Below are 22,958 nucleotides of genomic sequence, written 5' to 3' on the forward strand. Positions count from 1 at the left end.
CAGGTTTTTGAAATGTTTGCACATTTATTAAAAATTAAAAACAAAAACACCTTATTTATGTAAGTATTCCAACCCTTTGTTATGAGACTTGAAATTGAGCTCAGGTGCATCCTGTTTCCATTGATCATCCTTGAGATGTTTCTACAACTTGATTGGAGTCCACCTGTGGTAAATTAAATTGATTGGATATTTGTGTTTTTTTTGTTTTTTTAACCTTATTTAACCTATACAGGTTTTTGTCATTGAGATAAAATCTATTTTTCAAGAGAGACCTGGTGCAACAGCAGCAGGGAGAACAAAGTTTCAGACGAAACAACTTATATACTCTAACACAATATTGAACAAAACTATAGACACACATACAGTACAAGAATTACATATTACGTAAAGAAACACAAATGTCATAACTAAATGATTTGGAAAGGCACACACCTGTCTATATAAAGGTCCCACAGTTGACAGTGCATGTCAGAGCAAAAACCAAGCCATGAGGTCGGAGGAATTGTCCGTAGAGCTCAAAGACAGTGTCCGGGCACAGATCTGGGGAAGGGTACCAAAACATTTCTGCAGCATTGAAGGTCCCCAAGAACAAAGTGGCCTCCATCATTCTTAAATTAAAGACGTTTGGAACCACCCAGACTTTCTAGAGCTGGCCGCCCAGCCAAACTGAGCAATCGGGGGAGAAGGGCCTTAGTCAGGTAGGTGACCAAGAACCTGATGGTCACTCTGACAGTTCCTCTGTGGAGATGGGAGAACCTTCCAGAAGGACAATCATCTCTGCAGCACTCCACCAATCAGGCCTTTATGGTAGAGTGGCCGGAAGACGGAAGCCACTTCTCAGTAAAAGGCACATGACAGCCCGCTTGGAGTTTGCCAAAAGGCACCTAAAGGACTCTCAGACCATGAGAAACAAGATTCTCTGGTCTGATGAAACCAAGACTGAACTCTTTGGCACCATATCCCTACGGTGAAGCATGGTGATGGCAGCATCATGCTGTGGGGATGTTTTTCAGCGGCAGGGACTGGGAGACTAGTCAGGATCAAGGGAAAGATGAACAGAGCAAAGATCAGAGAGATCCTTGATGAAAACCTTCTCCAGAGTGATCAGGACCTCAGACTGGGGAGAAGGTTCACCTTCCAACAGGAAAACGACCCTAAGGACACAGCCAAGACAACGCAGGAGTGGCTTCGGGACAAGTCTCTGAATGTCCTTGAGTGGCCCAGCCAGAGCCCGGACTTGAACCCGATTGAACATCTCTGGAGAGACCTGAAAATAGCTGTGCACTGACGCTCCCCATCCAACCTGACAGAGCTTGAGAGGATTTGCAGAGAGGGATGGGAGAAACACCCCTAATACAGGTGTGCCAAGCTTGTGGCGTCATACCCAAGAAGACTCAAGGCTGTAATCGCTGCCAAAAATGGTTCAAAGGGTATGAATACTTATGTAAATATGATATATTTTACTTGCAAAAATTTCTAAAAACCTGTCTTACTTTGACATTATGGGGTATGAGTAAAAAAAAAAAAAAAAAAATACATCAATTTTAGAATAAGGCTGTAACGAAATAAAATGTGGGAAAAGTCATGGGGTCTGAAGAAATTACGTAGATCATGTACCACTAAAGCACTGTGAAGGCTTTTGTTCAGCACTAACATACCTGATTAGGGCCCTATAAAATCAGTTATATATAAATATTCAATTTTTCCCATTTTGTTTTGCCAGGTTTCAGTTTTTGCTCTCAAAATCTTTTTTTTAATTTTTATTAAAAACAACACAATTGGATGTTCTAAGTACACAATGCTTAAACCACATCAGGAGACCACTTGAGGACTTGGAAAAATCGAGTACATTTTTATTTTGGGGTGTACATAACCTTTAATTCAGGTGTGCACCAGCAAGAGACGTGTTTGCTTAGCTCTGTTTCTGATTGTAGAGTTTGCTAATCACAAATCACCAAATAATCATAATATCATTATGCAGGTAGGCTACTTTGTCGTTAACATTTGTGTTTTTGGGGAAAGCCTTTCCATCTACCATAAGACGGTTATCATTAGCATCATCGCTAAAGGCTACACAAAGTGGTAGACAAACAAACACGCACACATGGACAGGGCCATTCCCGTTGCCTCTTCAGAAATAAAGGAAAATAAGAATCAGTGATGCATTTTGTTCATGTCTTATGATAATCCGGAGCCGTTTTACAATAATCCTGATCTAATTAATTTTCGAATAAATGAAATGCATTTTTAAATATTGTTCAATTCCGTTATAATGTCTGGATTCCGTGATTCCGTCCGCGTTCTCCGCATCGCGGATTTTATAGGGCCCTACCTGACTCAGCTAATCAAAAAAGGTATCTACAACTGTGTTTGAGTTCCACAACAATACATTTGATCACCAGCCGTATCTACCTTTGTACCCACACATCCACTAGACTGTACAGCAGATGGACACTATTAGAAATAAAAGCGGCGTGGCTATTGGATGATTTTGAATTGAAACCCTTCTTCTGATTATCAGGTGTTTAAGAGGAGGTATTTCTACCTGTCCCAGCTGCCAGACGGCTCCTACATCCTCAACTCCTACAAGGATGAGAAGAACTGCAAGGACACCAAAGGATCCATCTACCTGGACTCCTGTATAGACGTCATTCAGGTGACCTGGGCCCTTATTCACAAAGAGTCTCTGAGTAGGAGTGCTGATCTAGGATCAGTCTGGTCTTTTAGATTACAATTCCTTAGATTACATGGACGGGGGAACTGATCTTAGATCAGCTACTTTGAGATGCTCATTGAATACGGTCCCTTATTTCACCTTGACTTGGAAATCATTGACGTCGTATGGTTGTTGTGAATAATACAGTACAGTATATCTTTGTATATGGTTAATGTTTGTTCCTAATGTGTCCCGGGAATAGATTGACCATTTCCTTACAGAGGCACACCATCCGCTCTGGGCTTTATGGAGAGAGACAAATCTAAATATATTGTCTTGTCTGTCCTAGACGGTAGACTTTCCTCCTGCCAGCCATGGAGGGAAGTCTGTGATAATCAAATAAATCATTCTATGCTAATACAATTAATAGGTAATACATCTCTGGACTCTAAAAAGGCAGAAATGGCAGCAGCACACTCAGAATTAGGCTTTTAACACAACAGCCCACTGGGAAAAAACTGGTTGAATCATCGTTGTTTCCACGTCATTTCAACAAAGAATTCAATGTGATGATGTTGGATCGACTTGGAAAACTGATTGGATTTGCAAAAGTCATCAACGTTAGGGAATTTAGTCTTTTTTTCACCCAACTTTTAACCAAATCCAATATGGTGACATTTTTTGTTGAATTCACGTTAGTTGACAACTTCCAATTGTAAACCAAACTACACGTTGAAATGACATCTGTGTCCAGTGGGATTAGTTGCTAATAAAGATTTAGGCCTAAATCGGTACCTAGCAGCATTTTAACCAAAGACTGTTATACTAGCTGTCTAGTCTGTGTTTTATAAATGTGCAATAAGCATAAAACACAATATAGGGAATTGGCAACTCGTTCTCATTCTGAGAAATAAGGTATTGATTGAACAAAGTGGACAGGCTAGCATGCTGTTCAAACAGTTGGAGACAGACAGAAGGGTGTGTTCATAACAATTCTACTGTTCTGCCTCGTTATCTAGCTAGCAATTAGATCCAAGTTGGCTAAACTTGAAATGTAAATATTAGCTGTCCACTCACTAGCACGTTTGAGCATTGAGCCGAGTGTTATTAGGTGATATGCTGATCCAACCAGACTTGTTCTCTTTCTCTCCTCCCCAGCGCCCTAAGATGCGCTGTAACAGCTTTGAACTTTGAGCCACAATGTTTAAATGACTCCAACCAAAAGTCTATATGTTCACCCCAGGTGCCCTGAGATTGGTTGGAACTGCTTTAAGATGATGTTACTAAATGACCAACCAACCCTCTGTTCCCCCCCCCCCCCCCCCCCCCTCCAGTGTCCTAAGATGCGCCGTAACGGCTTTGAGCTGAAGATGCAGGAGCGCTACAGCCACCTCCTGTCTGCGGACAGCGAGGCGGAGATGGAGGAGTGGGTGGTCACCCTGAAACAGGCCCTGCAGAGCAGCACTGAGGGAGGAGACAGGAGGAACGGAGGAGACAGCCTAGACTGTGCCCTGGGTGAGGATGGACTGGACACACACACACACACTGTATGCCGTACTCTCCTAGACCTACAGTTCTTACAATTTTTTTAAATCACTTTGGCACTAATTTCAGAACCTTGTGGTCATTTTTCAAAACTCTAGACGCACAACTCAAAACGGTCATCACTTGTAACACAGGCTGTCCAATGTTCCAAACATTGCATTGTGCATTCATATCTTTAAAGAAACATTGGTTCAAATAACTCATTTATCATGAAATACCATAGGAACATTAATTTAGGTCACCCACACACAAGATACTGTGTGGTTGTTCGTACAATCATTAAATATTGTAGTACAAAATTGTTTCATGATGGTACTACACGTAAATATATCACTGTAAAAGGACCAGTAGAGAGAATACTACAGACACAGTGGAATCATTGAACATGTTGATGAAATACAATAAAATCACAACATAGGTTTCTTTGAATCAAAGCAAAAATAATTAGCTACAAAAAAGAAAAAAACTACAGTAAAAGGTCAACGGCAGTGTTCCTCACCTGGCTTACTGTAAAAAGCAAAACAACGGATTGATTACTGTACTTCTATATTTCCATCAACCCTGTCTTGTGGATTTGGCCACAGGTTCTCAGCCACATCGCAATGGATGTTTTCATGAGCCAAACATCTTGGGAAGAATCTTCGGGCATGGCGAATCATTGCATGCGTCATCCATAGCCTGGAGAAGGGTGGCTTGTTCGTGAAGGCGCCTATCATATTCCTTCCACCTCCATGTGGAGAAAAAATCCTCAATCGTGTTAAGGAAAGGAGATTATGGGGGTAAGTACAGGGTGGAAAATTGTGGATGGGCCTGAAACCATGCTTGCACCATTTGAGCATGGTGGAACCTGACATTATCCCACACGCCATCAGCTCTACAGACCTGATTTAGCTCATCAAGGAAGGTTACAAGGAGAGCTGCATTATATGATCCAATACGAGGTCTGCGTCCCACCACACCATCTTCCAATATAGCCGCACACATGGTGATGTTGTCCAGGTGCTTGGATGGTTGCCCGTTGGCCAATGAAATTCCGACCTCTCCTCCTTGTTTTGGCCAGGTTGAAGCCTGCCTCATCCAAAAAGAGGAATTGTGATGGTTTTCATCAGCATCCAGCTCCATCACCTTCTAAAAAGACGTTTTGGAAAGAGAATTACTGATTACAATGAATTATAATTTTGGGGGAATTTTTCACAACAGCCATCGTGAAACTGAACATACCTGAACATACTCAGTCCTCAGTTGCTTCGCTCTGTCTGCATTTCTTTCTAAAGGCACATGGTATAGCTGTTTTAGAGACCCCTGGTGCCTTATCAGCATGCGTGCAATAGCCGGCAAACTTATGGCTTCCACATTGTTGAACATGTCGTCATTGTCCAAGATGTGCTGCCGAATTTCTGTAAGGCAAATATCATTCCTGGCCCGATCCAAATTGACCACACCCCGCTCTTGTCGGTCTGTCAGAATTTTGCCTCTGCCTCCCATATTTAGCCTATTCTCAATTCTGCAGGGAAAATTACAGTAAGAACACATTTAGTCACATCACCTACTCTGTGGTACACGTTGGCATGCAATATACAGTGGTTGCCCCACTAAAAGTTTTGCGATTATGCTGCGGTACTTAGAGGTAATTTAGTACGGTACCCTGCCTCACTACTTCATTGCGCCAGACCAGCACAAGGGGGAGTTAGAGCACTGATTATGCTTTTGGGTACTACCATGTCTCTAGCTGACAATGAATGGGCGACATAAACCTAAATAGAAACTGATAATTGTGCACGACTTCAGTATTACTTACTAAAACTGTTGTTACACTAAGGTTTTTATTACTTATTTTGTTAGGATTATTTTGTAATGTAGCCCACTCCCGACCGGTCCTGTTGTACAGCGCTTGAGTGGTGCAACAGTCTTAAGACACTGCATAGGAGTGCAAGCTGTGTTGCTACAGATGCTGGTTCAATACCCGTGCCGGGCTATTGGCTGGGCGACCCATGAGATGACTAGGTTTTTGGTTTCTCTCCCTCTAAAAACAGAAATAAATGATTCTAAATAACAAACTGGCTTTATTTACAAATTAGTAACAATGTCTCACCCCATGTTCAAGAATGGCCTTTTTCTTGCTCATTTGACGTTATTTGAAAACAAAATTATCTCCAAAATATTGTTATTTTTTTTTAAACAAAGCGATTATTTTTATTATTCTTATTATTTTAGAATCATTATTATTAATTTAGATATTCTCACCCCACTGGGTAGCACAGAGCAACCCTTTAAGGGCCATTGCACTAATAATGGCGCTGACTAGGGAAACGTTCCCGCTGTTCTTAGTGCCAGTCTGCACGTTCAAACTAAAACAATGTAACTAATAATGGCATCTTTATGCTTTCGTCAATAAAATAATGAGAAAAATACTCTTTCAAAATGCCAATGTTTATTTAGTTAAGGCTCCATAACAAATTACTATGAGAATAAACATCACTGAATTACATAAATATTGGAACAAAGTTGTCTAATGAAGGTAAACAAATTGTTGCTTCCTGGAAAATACTCTTTCAAACACACACGGTCACGTTGTACAGCGCCATTATGGCTATTAGCAGGTAGCTGGACAATAGACTTGCCTAGAAGGAGGGTAGGGGGAGAATTCTATCTTCAAATGTATTTCGAAGTTAGGTTGGCTGTATCACAACCGGCCGTGATTGGTTGCAATTTCAGTTTAATCCACCAGAAAAGACAACAAATAATACCACAAAAAGTATTATGTATCACATCCGACCGTGATTGGGAGTCCCATGGGGCGGCACAATTGGCCCAGCATTTCTCCCTCTTTAAACAGAAATAAATGTTTTGGCCTTTACAAATATTATTTTGACCTTTATTCAGATTACAATCTCTCACTTTCGTTTTTTTGGAAACAAAATAACCTCCAAAATATCATTATATATTATCAAGTTGATAGTATATAGTCATATAGCAGCACCTACATAAAGCTGAGTGACTCACTCATTCATGGCTTTGGATCAAAATAAATAAGTACCAACATTCTTTCGGATAGTCTTTAATAAATAAATGTTTTGGTTATCCTGACCTGGACACCATTTACAGTATTATAATAGCCCATCATGGGCTATTAGCAGGTCAATATACAGTTGAAGTCGGAAGTTTACATACTCTTAGGTTGGAGTCATTAAAACTAATTTTTCAACCACTCCACAAATTTCTTGTTAACAAACTATAGTTTTGGCAAGTCGGTTAGGACATCTACTTTGTGCAGTCTGGTTCATCCTTGGGAGCAATTTCCAAACGCCTGAAGGTACCATGCTCATCTGTACAAACAATAGTACACAAGTATAAACACCATGGGACCACGCAGCCGTCATAACGCTCAGGAAGGAGACGCGTTCTGTCTCCTAGAGATGAACATACTTTGGTGCGAAAAGTGCAAATCAGTCCCAGAACAACAGCGAAGGACCTTGTGAAGATGCTGGAGGAAACAGCAGGAAACAAATTATGTGGATATATTGAAGCAACATCTCAAGACATCAGTCAGGAAGTTAAAGCTTGGTCGCAAATGGGTCTCCCAAATGGACAATGATCCCAAGCATACTTCCAAAGTTGTGGCAATATGGCTTTAAGGACAACAAAGTCAAGGTATTGGAGTGGCCATCACAAAGCCCTGACCTCAATTCTATCGAAAATGTGTGGGCAGAACCGAAAAAAGCATGTGCGAGCAAGGAGGCCTACAAACCTGACTCAGTTACACCAGCTCTGTCAGGAGGAATGGGCCAAAATTCACCCAACTTATTGTGGGAAGCTTGTGGAAGGCCACCCGAAACGTTTGACCCAAGTTAAACAATTTAAAGGCAATGCTACTAAATACTAATTGAGTGTATGTAAACTTCTGACCCACTGGGAATGTGATGAAAGAAATTAAAGCTGAAATAAATTATTCTCTCTACTATTATTCTGACATTTCACATTCTTAAATTGAAGTGGTGATCCTAACTGACCTAAGACAGGGAATGTTTACTAAGATTAAAAACTGAGTTTAAATGTATTTGGCTAAGGTGTATGTAAACTTCCGACTTCAACTGTACTTTTACCAAAACCTCTCTGTATTTTGATACTTTGTGGATGGGGCCTTCCCAGTGGAGCAGCTGTCTAAGTCACCGCATCGCAATGCAAAATGCGTTGCAACAGATACCCATGCCGGCCGCCACCGGGAGACCCATGAGAAGGCTTTTGGTTTTAATTTAGAATCCTCCAATCCTCCAGTCCTCTATATGTATTTATTGGTGGAGAATCACGTCATATTTTTCCATATACTGTAGGCCTACCATAGGCGACATGAGTCTCACTAGTGTTGATTAATGTGCTGTTTAAAGTGGTGTAGGTCTTGTTTATTTAAAGAGCATATTGAAGTTAGAAGCAATAGGATTTGAAGCAATAGCCTACAACTATTTTAGCACCGTTTCGTGCTGCTCTGAGACAAGCATGGGGACTGGTCTTGATAAATCAATGAGATTTTTATTTTGACTGAATCTCTGTTTGGGTATTGGTTAGACCAATTATGGGGTGGAAATGTTATGCTCTTAGTGTAACCTTTATTTAACTAGGCAAGTCAGTTAAGAACAAATTCTTATTTACAAGGATACTCCTTCCTCCCCATTGGGAAATTGAATCCCGGTCTCCCGCATGCCCGCACGACACAGGGATTCTTTAGCTAAATAGTCCTGTACTGTAGCCTACTCCCGACCGTCACGCTGTACAGCGCCATATTTTCCGTTCCATCCTAATGGAAACCCAGAGGGTTTTTAGTTTTTCTTGGAATAGAAACACCATAATATTAGCAAATTAATTAGGCAAAATGTCTTAAAATCAGTCCCATATACTATGTTCTTACAAAAAAAGGTTTTAAATTCTCTAGTACAGCCACTTTTGAAGGTTATCAAATGCTTCTCAAAGATGCCCTCTGGTGGTCAAATTAGCACTAACTAGCATTAAATGGTACCAGTGGTTGACACTTAAATAACGTGCCATAGAATTCTGCGGCACCACGCAAGCTGTGCTGCAGTACGCTGCAACTTTTAAATAACGAACCACTGTACAGTCATTTGACGATTGAGAGTAGCCTAATGTTTAGTGCATGCTGAAGACTTACCGGTTCTCATTGCGGAAAGCTCTGGTGATTGAGGCCACGGTTGATTTTCTGAGGTTTGGTTGAATCATTGTAGCTGCCTCAGTCATTGTCATGCCATGATTTACGACATGGTCTACAACGATTGCTCGGATTTCATTGGACAGTCTTTACTGTTGCTGCCGCTGTCTTGGTCCGTGGCCTTGTCCTCTACCACATTCCCCCACATCTCTCAAATGAGGCCCACGACCACCTCTCAGAAGGGGTGCTTGTCCCCTGCCATTTCTTTGACCACCACGTCTTCCTCGTCTTCCTCCTCCCACTGCTTGACCTCTATTGTGACCTGGATCACCTGCCGGCTCCAATGTTATCGCTATGTTGTTGTAGGTGGATACCACTCATTTCACTCTATATTCGTACCACAATGTGAAATCAATCATCAGTAATGAGTTGGCAGTATTGGAAAAGCAGTTACAAGGGCCTGCATACATACACTCACTGACCACTTTATTAGGTACACCTGCATGTTAACGCAAATAGCCTGCTCCTTCGAACAGCGAATCACGTGGATGCCTGCAACTCAATATATAGAGTAGAGAGCTTTAGCTGTTGTTCGACCAAACATTAGAACGGGTAAGATGCGTAATCTAAGCAACTTTGACCGTGGTATGATTGTTGGTTCCACACATGGTGGTTCCAGCATCTCAGAAACAGCTGCCCTGACTACAGTCTCTAGAGTTTACAGAGAATGGTGCGATAAAAAAAACACATTCAGTGAGCGGCAGTTCTGTGGGCAAAAAACACCTTGTCAATGAGAGAGGTCAGAGGAGAATGTCCAGACTTAATCAAGCTAACAGAAAGGCCACAAATGCTCAAATAACAGCCGTTTAAAACAGTGGTGTGCAGAAGGGCATCTCTTAACGTACAACACCGTGAATAATTCAGGCTGTTGTGTAGGCAAATGGGAGTCCTACCCAGTACTAGATAGGTGTACCTAATAAAGTGGCCGGTGAGTGTACAGTAATGTCAAATCTGAAAACATGGTCTAGAAAAGTGGTACATGGGACCATAGAAACGGTGTCTGATAAAGAATGATGATGAAATATTACAGCCATAGATAATGTAGTCCAATTGGTTCATGTTCCACGGTAATTGGTGTCAATGGATCTCGTTATCCTGAAACTTTCATGATCTAAACATGGAATATTGTTCATCAGTTTCCATAAAACGAAAACAGTTATTTATCATTTTGAGCAGTTGTATCAATTGATAGTTAGATCATTGTAATTAAATGAATAGACAGTCATCTCAGATGTATGAATGTGTGAATTGAATTTTGAAATGGTAGTACTTTGATGTTAAGTTGTGTCATTTTGAACAGGTGATTTTAGCTTTATGTGTATTGTATCCAAGCAATTGGAAAAAGTGTTAGGGTTTTGAAGAATGTGCATTTTGATCATCGGTGGTGCGTATTGTGTCTAGAGTTTTGAAAAGTGTAACGGTTGTTCTCCTCTTTTTCAACCAAAAAGGAGGAGTAGTGAGGGAACCAAGGCGCAGCGGGTTGTGAACACATAATTTATTTAAAGACAAGACGAAAAAACACGAACTTCACTATAACTAACAAAACAACAAACGGAGTAGACAGACCTGGACGACGAACTTACATAAACACGAAGAACGCACGAACAGGGAAAATAGACTACACAAAATGACGATGTACAAAAACAAACCGAACAGTCCCGTATGGTGCGACAAACACTGACACAGGAGACAACCACCCACAACGAACACTGTGAAACAACCTACCTAAATATGACTCTCAATTAGAGGAACGCCAAACACCTGCCTCTAATTGAGAGCCATACCAGGCAACCCTTAAACCAACATAGAAACAGACAACATAGAATGCCCACCCAAACTCACGTCCTGACCAACTAACACATACAACAAACTAACAGAAATAGGTCAGGAACGTGACATAACCCCCCCCTTAAGGTGCGAACTCCGGGCGCACCAGCACAAAGTCTAGGGGAGGGTCTGGGTGGGCATCTGACCACGGTGGTGGCTCAGGCTCAGGGCGAGGTCCCCACCCCACCATAGTCAATCCCAGCTTACATCTCCCCCTACAAATGACCACCCTCATATTACACCCACTTAATCTTTTGGGTAACATCGAGACAAGGGGCAGCACCGGGATAGAGGGATAGCTCAGGACAGAGGGATAGCTCAGGACATAGGGATAGCTCAGGATAGAGAGGTAGCTCAGGATAGAGAGGTAGCTCAGGATAGAGGGGCAACTCCGGACTGAAAGGCAGCTCCGGACAGAGAGACAGCTCTGGACTGAGGGGCAGTTCTGGACAAATAGCCGCTCTGGGCTGAGGGACAGCTCATGACTGGCTGACGGCTCTGGACGCTCATGGCTGGCTGACGGCTCTGGACGCTCATGGCTGGCTGACGGCTCTGGACGCTCATGGCTGACTGACGGCTCAGGACGCTCATGGCTGGCTGACGGCTCTGGACGCTCATGGCTGGCTGACGGCTCTGGACGCTCATGGCTGGCTGACGGCTCTGGACGCTCATGGCTCACTGACGGCTCTGGCAGATCCTGTCTGGTTGGCGGCTCTGGCAGATCCTGTCTGGTTGGCGGCTCTGGCAGATCCTGTCTGGTTGGCGGCCCTGGCAGATCCTGTCTGGTTGGCGGCTCTGGCAGATCCTGTCTGGTTGGCGGCTCTGGCAGATCCTGACTGACGAATGGCTCTAGCGGCTCCTGACTGACTAACGGCTCTGACGGCTCGGGACAGACGGGCGGCTCTAATGGCTCGGGACAGACGGATGGCTCAGACGGCGCTGGGGAGACGGATGGCTCAGATGGCGCTGGGGAGACGGATGGCTCAGATGGCGCTGAGGAGACGGATGGCTCAGATGGCGCTGCGGAGACGGATGGCTCAGATGGCGCTGCGGAGACGGATGGCTCAGACTGATCCTGTCTGGCGGAAGGCTTTGGCTGCTCCTGTCTGGCGGAAGGCTCTGTAGGCTCATGGCAGACGGGCAGTTCATGCGGCGCTTGGCAGACGGACAGTTCAGGCGCCGTTGGGCAGACGGCAGACTCTGTCCGGCTGAGACGCACTGTAGGCCTGGTGCGTGGTGCCGGAACTGGAGGCACCGGACTGGAGACACGCACTTCAAGCCTAGTGCGGGGAGCAGGTACAGGGCACACTGGACTCTCAAAACGTACTATATGCCTGGTGCGTGGTACCGGCACTGGTGGCACCGGGCTGAGTGCACGCACCTCAGGACGAGTACGGGGAGAAGGAACAGTGTGTACAGGGCTCTGGAGACGCACAGGTGGCTTAGTGCGTGGTGCCGGAACTGGAGGCACCGGGCTGGAGACACGCACCATAGAGAGAGTGCGTGGAGGAGGAACAGGGCTCTGGAAACGCACTGGAAGCCTGGTGCGTGGTGTAGGCACTGGTGGTACTGGGCTGGGGCGGGGAGGTAGCGCCGGAAATACCGGACCGTGCAGGCGTATTGGCTCCCTTGAGCACTGAGCCTGCCCAACCTTACCTGGCTGAATGCTCCCCGTCGCCCGACCAGTGCGGGGAGGTGGAATAACCCGCACCGGGCTATGTAGGCGAACCGGGGACACCATGCGTAAGGCTGGTGCCATGTAAGCCGGCCCAAGGAGACGTACTGGTGGCCAGATATGTAGAGCCGGCTTCATGGCGCTTGGCTCAATGCTCCATCTAGCCCTACCAGTGCGGGGAGGTGGAATAACCCGCACTGGGCTATGCACACGTACAGGAGACACCGTGCGCTCTACTGCGTAACACGGTGTCTGCCCGTACTCCCGCTCTCCACGGTTAGCCTGGGAAGTGGGCGCAGGTCTCCTACCTGCCCTTGGCCCACTACCTCTTAGCCCCCCCCCAAGAAATTTTTGGGTAGTACTCACGGGCTTTTCGGGCTTCCGTGCAAGACGCGTCCCCTCATAACGCCGGTTCCCTTCTCCGATTGCCTCTGCTCTCCTCAGTGCCTCCAGCTGTTCCCATGGGAGGCGATCCCTTCCAGCCAGGATCTCCTCCCATGTGTAGCAACCTTTACCGTCTAATACATCCTCCCAAGTCCATTCCTCCTTCTTGCGCTGTCCCTTCCTCTGATTACACCGCTGCTTGATTCTGGATTGGTGGGTGTAACGGTTGTTCTCCTCTTTTTCAACCGAAAAGGAGGAGTAGTGAGGGAACCAAGGCGCAGCGGGTTGTGAACACATAATTTATTTAAAGACAAGACGAAAAAACACGAACTTCACTATAACTAACAAAACAACAAACGGAGTAGACAGACCTGGACGACGAACTTACATAAACACGAAGAACGCACGAACAGGGAAAATAGACTACACAAAATGACGATGTACAAAAACAAACCGAACAGTCCCGTATGGTGCGACAAACACTGACACAGGAGACAACCACCCACAACCAACACTGTGAAACAACCTACCTAAATATGACTCTCAATTAGAGGAACGCCAAACACCTGCCTCTAATTGAGAGCCATACCAGGCAACCCTTAAACCAACATAGAAACAGACAACATAGAATGCCCACCCAAACTCACGTCCTGACCAACTAACACATACAACAAACTAACAGAAATAGGTCAGGAACGTGACAAAAAGTGACATGAAGGTTCTGAAATTAGTGCCAAAGTGATTGTAAAAAACTTTATTGAGCTACTCCACTCCTGCCATATTTTCCAAAGAAAAGTTGCATCTGTCTTTCAACACAGTCTTCTCCTCTAGGAGTTTCAAATCCCTTCCCGTAACCTGTAAACGCACACTGAAATGCCTAAATAGTCAATTACAGGATGATACACAACAGTTGGTCAGCAAGGCAGCATTGTATTGCTAGTTTTCACCGGTCATTTTATCTGCCTCTAGAATTTAGTTCCCATTTCAAACTTCACTGGAATCAGTCACGAGTGTCCTTGCATGCATACGTGTCTGTCTGTGAGTTTTTGCGCGCATGCGTGTGTGTGTCTGCATGTTTGCCTGTGTGTACAGCCTCCGAGCAATTGACAGTTGGGGACATTCATTTTCTCATAAGGGTAGACCCTCTCTCCTCAAATGTCCCTCTAAAAACAAGTACAGTAAGTTCTCATATGCCTCTGAGATTCTGAGAGATTTGGCTAATACAGGAGAAAGCTGTGGGAGTCAGTTAGCCTGGCTGGTCTCCAGTTCTCCCTGCAGCACACTGAATAGAGTCAGACACGCAGCAGAGTTAGTAGGAAAAGCTCATTGGGACATCACTCAACATGAAAGGTGAAGAGTGTAAAATGAAGTAGAATCAGTGGTGTAAAGTACTTAAGTAAAAATACTTTTAAGTACTACTTAAGTCGTTTTTGGGGGGTATCTGTACTTTACAATTTATATTTTTTGACAACTTTTACTCCACATCCCTGAAGAAAATAATGTACTTTTTACTCCTTACATTTTCCCTGACACCCAAATGTACTCCTTACATTTTGAATGCTTAGCAGGACAGGAAAATTGTCTAATTTAAGCACTTATCAAGAGAACATCCCTGGTCATCCCTACTGCCTCTGATCTGGCAGACTCACTAAACACAAATGCTTTGTTTGTAAATTATGTCTGAGTGTTGAACTGTGACCCTGGCTATCCCTAAATTAAAATAACAAGAAAATCGTGTTGTCTGCTTTACTTAATATAAGACATTTTGAATGATTTATACTTTTACTTTTGATACTTAAGTACATTTAAAACCAAATACTTTTTGACTTTTACTCAAGTAGTATTTTACTGGGTGACTTCTACTTTTACTTGAGTCATTTTCTTTAGGAAGTAGTAGGAAAATTGGGGTACTTTTTTCCACCACTGAGTAGAATCATCCAGTATCATCCAGTAATCATCCAAGTACACAACTCTAGGAGGATCAGACATCAAGGAAAGGGTGCTCTAATATCAGATGTTGTTATACTCATCCCAATCATACATGAGGCTCTATGGTCAGTACTCTTTTTGACTGACTCCTCTCTCATCCAATCAGATGAGGACAGCAGCAGCCAGGGGAAAGGAGAGAGCCTATTGGAGAGTCTGGGCAGGAGCCTTCACCCTGAACTCGTCAAGGTAATGCTGTTACATGCTGACCACACCGGTCGTGTTGATTCTATTTGTGACACAGAACGTGCTGCAAGCCCTGCCTCTCCCATCTCCTCATTGGTTTTTAGAAGCATATACCCACGTGCTATCTTCTCATTGGTTTTTAGGAACATGTGCCCATGTGGGTGATTGTTAAATGAACTGAGGTCAGTTGTGGTAATGCACCTTATTATGAAAGTTAGTTGCCAATCGCCATATGAATTTCAAAGAAGAAAAAGAAGCATGGAAGGAGGAGAGATGACTAGAAACGATTCGGTTGACTGTTTTATGTGTGGATTAATTGTCGGAGTAGAGGACCTTTTTCAGATAAAATAACAACTCAATATTTAAATCCCAGTACTTATTAGCTAGCAACAGCATGCTAGCTAGGTAAATAGGAAAATTAGCTAGCTACTGCAAGCTACCTAGCCAAATTGCCATAAATGTTTAATGCTTTTCGACCTGTCCCCAAATTAATAGAATTGGTTCAGAGTTTGTTTTGATATTTCAACCTGCGTGTCGTGATCGCGTTTGGTGTGGGGGACAAAATCAATTTGCACACGATGGCTTGGTTATGGTGCTACTGTTATCAACATCAATCACACATTGCAGAGGAATCCCATATAGTAGGCCTACTGTTCGTTTTTTAAATGTTTTACTAAGCATCTGATACGTAATGTAGCCGTCTGTGCGTCCCACTCTTAGGCGTAGTGTGTATACCCCGTTGCTGATTGATTCAGCCTGGTGGATGTTGGCAGTATGTTTTTATCTGACTTGCTCTCTTCACCTCTGGCCTCATTAGCAGCAGTGCTTTATTCTAGCAGTGTGGATATTCCTCACACACACACACACGTGTTAGTGATTCTAGCCACATGGTGGAGAGGTTTTAATAGGGTCATTCAGACAGAGCGTATCCTGTTTCGATCGGAGAGAAAGGAAAGTTTTATTCAAAAAGGGTTCTTCGGGTGTCGCCATAAGAGAACCCTTTTTGGTTCCAAGTTGAACCCTTTTTGGTTCCAGGTATAACCATTTTGGGTTCCATGTATGGACGACAGCTGAATAACTCTTTTTAGGTTCTAGCAGATAGATTATTGATAAGCAATGTGTTTCTAGTCAGTTAGAGAAACAAAATGGAGAACGAGAACGAAGAGAGCTGTCTGGTCTGAGATGTCCCAGTGCTCCTCTTCCTGGTTAACTCTACTGTCTCTCTCTGGAGATGGATGGATGGATTGGATGGTGTGAGAGGAGAGAGGGAGGATGGAGATCTCACTGTGACCTGAGGCTGTTCTTTGTCTGTTTTTCTCCTTTCTCTCTCTGCAGTATGCCAGGGAAACAGACCAGTTCAATAAAATGAACAGGAACGAGGGGAGACAAAAGCTTTTCTCCCTGGACCCTGAAACACAGGTTAGAACCGTCTGTGTTTTACTCTATTCATCCCCAATATGTTTGTTAATGTTGTTTAAGTCTATTAGATCAGGCTTGTAGTATGCAGTGTATAGGTGTATCGATGCATGATGTACCCTGTCTGTCTGGGCAGTCCCAGGGCCTGCTGGCTCAACTGGCATCGAGTGAACCTCTCAGTTAGAGAATGTCTGTGTTTGCATATTGTATGTTTCCATGGGGATGGATGCCAGAAGCTAACCACTGTTCCCTCCTCTCTCCTTCATCTTTCTTCCTGACCTCCCTCTCCTCCCTCCTTACTTCCTCCCTCCTCCCTTTTCTCCCCTCCTTCTTCTCCCACCTCTCTCCTCCACTCTCCTTTCCCCCTCTCCCTCCATCTTTTTCCCTCCCTCCTTTCATCACCCATCCCTCCCACCTCCTCCTTTCCTCCCACCTCTTTCCCATCCTCCTCTCCTCCTCCCTCCCCCACGTCTCCTCTCACCCCTCCTCTCTCCAGAGGTTAGACTTCTCGGGTATTGAGCCTGATGTGAAGCCGTTTGAGGAGCGTTTTGGCCGGCGCATCGCCGTCAGCTGCCATGACCTCACCTTCAGCCTGCAGGGCTGTGCCAACGAGAGGGGGGACGGGGTCCTCACCAACGTAAGCTCACACACACACACCCTATCCTCCTGCTCCAACGTAGGTCATATAGGAGTAACGTACAACAGGGCACAACAGATCCAAAAACGACATCAGAATTTGTGTTTATGTTGTATATTCAACTTATTTTCAGATCACTTTTTGATCTTTTAAGTATAAAGAATTATGGTTAGAATTTCCGGGAGTTGTGTTTTTTCCTAAAATATTGCACGTTTGAAATACCTCAAGATAGATGCCCAAATTGCTGTATAGAGACCTAAATCATTATCCACATTCAGATTCCCCGATGAAGGAAGTTAGCTTCCTGTTTGGAGTGTGAGACGAATGCAGAGCCTCTTTGGCATGAGCCAGCAGTATAGAGCACACTACTGAGTCCTCCCTCTCTCCCTCCTTCAGAGTGGATTATAGTAGACATTAAACACTGTGATAAATAACTACATTCTCACTAGAGCATTTATAGGGTCTGGGGAGGGGAATAAGGGAGGTTGGCCGAGATTTATATGGAGTGACGTTGTTGCACTCAAACTCACATAGGCGTTATGGTTCCTGGAAGGAGTGGGGTTGCCATCATTCAAGCTAATATGCTTATGTCTACAGTGGAAATACACTCGTATACACACACACACACTCTCTTTTGTTTGTACCTCGTAAACACGCACATACGCACGCTCTCTCTTCTCTCTGTTATCCAGGTGGAACCGTTCTTCATCAGCTTGGCCCTGTTTGACGTGTCTAAGAGCTGTAAGATCTCTTCTGACTTCCACGTGGACCTCAACCCTCCCTGTGTACGAGAGATGCTGACCGACACCTCTCCACTCTCCCCTACATCAGAGGGAGGAGGAGGAGGAGGGGTGAATGGAGGAGTGAACGGGGATGCAGGGATAGGGAATGGTCTTCCCGTTCTACAAAGGGTGTCTGAGTCTCTGCTGCAATACCCCACTCAGGTAGGACCATAGTGACCTTAACTGACCTATATAATATATTCTGTGTGTTGTGTTGTGTTTACACACACGCACACACGCAGACTAAATCGTGCTTGTGTATCTGTAGAAATGATGCATCACAGAATCCTCAGATTACAAACTAAGTCTCTCCCTTATTTGACATGATTACATAAGATGATCAGTTGGTTAGGACAGGGATGTAAAGATGGCTTGAGTTTTGTTTGTAAATACTTTTTTTTTTCTGATGACCCACACGAACCGGTCAGCAGGCATTAGACACCCAGAGATGAGCCACTCCCGTCGGGGATTGCAAGGCGTTGTCGTCAGCGGTGCTGCGCAACAGTGGCTGTCCTCTCGTCTTACACCCTAGTCGATACGGTGCCACAATACTGCACATCCATGCATTTAACCACAATGCAGCGTGTGTGTGTGCGAGAGAGCAGTTGACTGATACTCCTGATTTCACTGGACTACCTCTGGTGTCTGGGGGATTCTGCTGGCGCTACTATGAACCAGGACATAGTCCGAATGATACAGTTGATTTCCCCTCTTTATTCAAAGCACGTTGAGATTCAGGCTCGTAAAACACACAACATAACTCCACCATCCAGTGTTACAGCTAGTACTGCCATGCAACGCTGTAGGATTTTGACCAGAGGATTTTCGTGTTAATAATTGTTGAATATCTCAAAGCTTCAAAGTGTATCTCCTTAACCTTAACTTCTCATTATACAGTACTTGGGTAAACAAGAACAGCAGCTATGAAATATGTTCACTTTAATCTATATGTATTCTATATAGCTAGTATTACCGTTTCAAAGGCTAACTGCAATATCAAACTGCAATATCAAAGTTGCTCTAGTAGCCCGACTCTCACTGTTTTGCTAAACAGTTTGAAGCCAGTCGACTTGAAAAGAACAGTCCAGTTTCAGCATGAGGATGTGTGTTTCTCTTGGGTGCTAGCTGTAGCATGCCGTGTTAACTCCTGCAGCCGGTGTGATGTCTTTTAAGATCAAAGTGAGGCGTTACAACATCAGATCGTCCGGAGAAACCGCTAAGGTAATTAGCTAGCTAGCTTCCTGGAAGTGTAGCCAACTTCATTAGACGTATGGCCCGGTCAGTATGAACTTAAACGACTTAAACCAGACATAAAGTATGTAGAAAACGAGAATGGAGAAATATATTTTTTAATAAGATCATCTTTGAGAACTAACAATCACCCCAAAATAAACGACGGTCAGGGAGAATCTAAAATTCTAAAAATTGCATTACATGGGGCCGCATTTATTTTGTTATAATGCTTGAGTCACTCAGATAGCATAAGAACACGGCAAACGCCATGGAAAAATGTGTATGATTAGCTTTAAAACTGCACATTTTCTCTCGGCCCCATTGCAAAATGTGTATAATTGTAGGAAATTAGCTTTTAAACTGCTCATTTGCTCTCACCCTCATTGCAAAATGTGTAGAATTGCAGGAAACTAGCTTTAAAACTGTAACATTTTCTCGCCGCCCAACGGCAAAACTTTAAAACAGAGAAATGTTTTCTCTGTGGACAAGAGGAGGGTTTAGAAAATGTTCGGTTGGAGACAACGCCATTCCCCACTGCCTACCGTGCTGCACCTCCCATCCCCAGACAACATGGAAACATGACGGAGCTCTCCCTCTCTCTGGACGCAGAAAGTCCTGTGAGGTGGAATGGAAATGCTGTAATAAAATATCTGGACCCAGAAACAGAATGAAGAACAGAGTGGAAACAGAGAGTATCAAACAGAATAGAATCAATCAAGACATTGGTCATTCTCACTCTCGTTGACACAAAAAACAGAACTTGATTTGGAGTGGCAGGTAGCCTAGTGGTTAGAGCGTTGGGCCAGTAACCGAAAGGTTGCTGGATCGAATCCCTGAGCTGGCAAGGTAAAAATCTGTCGTTCTGCCCCTGAGCAAAGCAGTTAACCCACTGTTCCCTGGTAGGCCGTCATTGTAAATAAGAATTAGTTCTTAACTGACTTGCCTATTTAAATAAAGGTTTAAAAAATAGTAAGCTCTTGCCTTGTGTGAACCTAGCAATGTCTAGCTTGGCAGCTTGGCTGTCGAAACGTTGGTAATTACATTTTTGCATCTGAGCTCCTAGAGTGTGCGGCTCTCCTTTATTTTCAAGTTTTCTACTCCGCTAGCCAGCACCTCCCCTAAATAGGTGTGCGTTTCTTTTTCTTCTAGATTACCTAGCAATGTCCACCAGGGCACAGAGAAATAGATCATGGCCTTCCTCTATGATTACTGTCTGATTATAGACTTGGACACCAGCAGATCACAGTGTAATTGAGGTGCTGTTTGGGTGTAGTCCATCTTTCTACTGCACAACGGAAGTCAGGGTGTGTCTCACCGGCGCTAGCAGGCTCCCCTTCATCTCCCTCAGTGCCAGCTTTATATTGTGATTTACATGGGTATCTCCCATGTAAATCTGTTTCTGGTAGCAGAATCTTTAGCTAGACCCCTGCGAGAGCAACATAATGCAACTTGTCGTCCAGATTATGTCAAAGCTGATGTGTTTTTAATGTGTTCCAAATGTCTACTAATGTGTCACAAACTCCTCTCTTACTTTGCTGCCACTCCCAGGAAGAACATGTTTTTGCATGTGTGTGTGTGTGTGTGTGTATGTTTGTGCGTGTGTGCGTGCATGCACGTACATGTGTGTGACGCTCTGTGTAAGAGCCACGGTTGGCTTCATCTCACTGACCCAAAAATAGTTCCAACTCTGTTTTGGGTTTCCTGTATAGCTTCAGCCACTAACAGACAGCCAACCACTTCCCAGCTGCAGGCCCCGTCCAGGAGACAGTTGATAAACTCTCCCTCATACAATGACTACGAGCTACTGTAGTCCTGACGGTAGTTTCAAACAGAAAAATCATATGAAGTTTTAAGAAAAAAGGTGTTAAGTAAAAAAATAGATACATAAAAAAATAAAAGTAACAAATAATTAAAGAGCAGCAGTCATTAGGCCTAGCAGTCTCAAAGAGTCATTTTTCCTTCATCAGTCTTCTCCATCATTCTTCCTCATCCCTCCATTTTTCTTCTACTTCACCTTTCCTCTCTTCCTCATCTCTCCTCCAGGGTATCTTCTCGGTGACCAACCCCCATGCTGATATTTTCCTGGTGGCCAGAGTGGAGAAGGTCCTACAGAACGGCATTACACACTGTGCTGAGCCCTACATCAAGACTTCAGACATCAACAAGGTGTGTGGGTGGGTGGGTGTGTGTGTGTGTGTGTGTGTGTGTGTGTGTGTGTGTGTGTGTGTGTGTGTGTGTGTGTGTGTGTGTGTGTGTGTGTGTGTGTGTGTGTGTGTGTGTGTGTGTGTGTGTGTGTGTGTGTGTGTGTGTGTGTGTGTGTGTGCGTAAGTGCGTGCGTCTCCCTTCAGACATCAACAAGGTCTTCTACCACCACTGCTCTCTCTCTCATCTTAGTTACTTCTATTGCTATTAATAGATCATGTGTCAGACACAGGACATGCATAACCCCCCAAAACCACTGTTTAAACGTTTTAGTAGAGTGTGCCTGGGTTGTGTGTATTATGTCATGTTAAAGTGTCTTGTTTAACTTGTTTTAAACTGAATTGCCTCCCATGTTTTGCCTATTTTGGTCTTGTTTCCATCATGATTGTTTGAGTAGCTTTGCCGCTGTTATAAATCACGTTATTACCTTTTCAGTAACCTGTTACTGTTACATCAGACTCATTCTACATGTGTGTGTTCCCCTCCAGACAGCCCAGAAGGTGCTGAAGGCTGCCAAGCAGACGTGTCAGCGCCTGGGCCAGTACAGGATGCCCTTCGCCTGGGCTGCCAAGTAAGACACAGCTCTCATACACATCAAATGGAAAACTGTGGAATAATTCACTGACTATTTGGGAAATAATGTTTACTGGGCCTCAGGCAGTGGGGTGATGATTTATTTGCGACCTCAGGTGTCTTCATTTGAATATTCACCTGCTTTTTACAATGTACATCCTCCTTACACGTGAACATGATCCTGTCTCTGTTGTCCCAGGCAAGTGTTTAAAGATGCCCAGGGCAGTCTGGACATGGACGGGAAGTTCTCGCCTCTCTATCGCCAGGACAGCAGCAAGATCTCCACCGATGACCTCATCAAGATGCTGGCTGATATCAGGAAGTGAGTCATCAATAAGACATGTGATGGTTGTGACTGTACACTCTTAGAAAAAAAGGTACCTTAAAGGGTTATTCAGCTGTCCCCATAGGAGAACCTTTTGAATAACCTGTTTTGGTTGCAGGTAGAACTGATTTGGGTTCCAAATAGAACCTTTTCTACAGAGGTTTCTACATGAAACCCAAAAGTGTGTGTGTGTGTGTGTGTGTGTGTGTGTGTGTGTGTGTGTGTGTGTGTGTGTGTGTGTGTGTGTGTGTGTGTGTGTGTGTGTGTGTGTGTGTGTGTGTGTGTGTGTGTGTGTGTGTGTGTCTACCTGTAG

The 22,958-nt window shown here is 44.1% G+C and overlaps 1 protein-coding gene across 2 annotated transcripts in view; it reads left to right on the forward strand.

Moving 5' to 3' along the window:
- LOC120049670 (dedicator of cytokinesis protein 11-like) overlaps window positions 1–22,958 on the forward strand; it is a 135,815-nt gene that overhangs the window by 19,673 nt on the left and 93,184 nt on the right. For both annotated transcript variants that reach the window (XM_038996016.1, XM_038996017.1), the window contains exons 7-15: window positions 2,522–2,656; window positions 3,991–4,171; window positions 15,401–15,480; window positions 16,813–16,896; window positions 17,390–17,530; window positions 18,223–18,474; window positions 21,589–21,711; window positions 22,236–22,318; window positions 22,520–22,642. In XM_038996016.1, coding sequence (XP_038851944.1) covers window positions 2,522–2,656; window positions 3,991–4,171; window positions 15,401–15,480; window positions 16,813–16,896; window positions 17,390–17,530; window positions 18,223–18,474; window positions 21,589–21,711; window positions 22,236–22,318; window positions 22,520–22,642 — 1,202 coding nt within the window. The remainder of the gene's footprint in view (window positions 1–2,521; window positions 2,657–3,990; window positions 4,172–15,400; window positions 15,481–16,812; window positions 16,897–17,389; window positions 17,531–18,222; window positions 18,475–21,588; window positions 21,712–22,235; window positions 22,319–22,519; window positions 22,643–22,958) is intronic.

This window comes from Salvelinus namaycush, chromosome 6 (genome assembly GCF_016432855.1).
Source record: "Salvelinus namaycush isolate Seneca chromosome 6, SaNama_1.0, whole genome shotgun sequence".
Classification (NCBI taxonomy): Eukaryota; Metazoa; Chordata; class Actinopteri; order Salmoniformes; family Salmonidae; genus Salvelinus; species Salvelinus namaycush.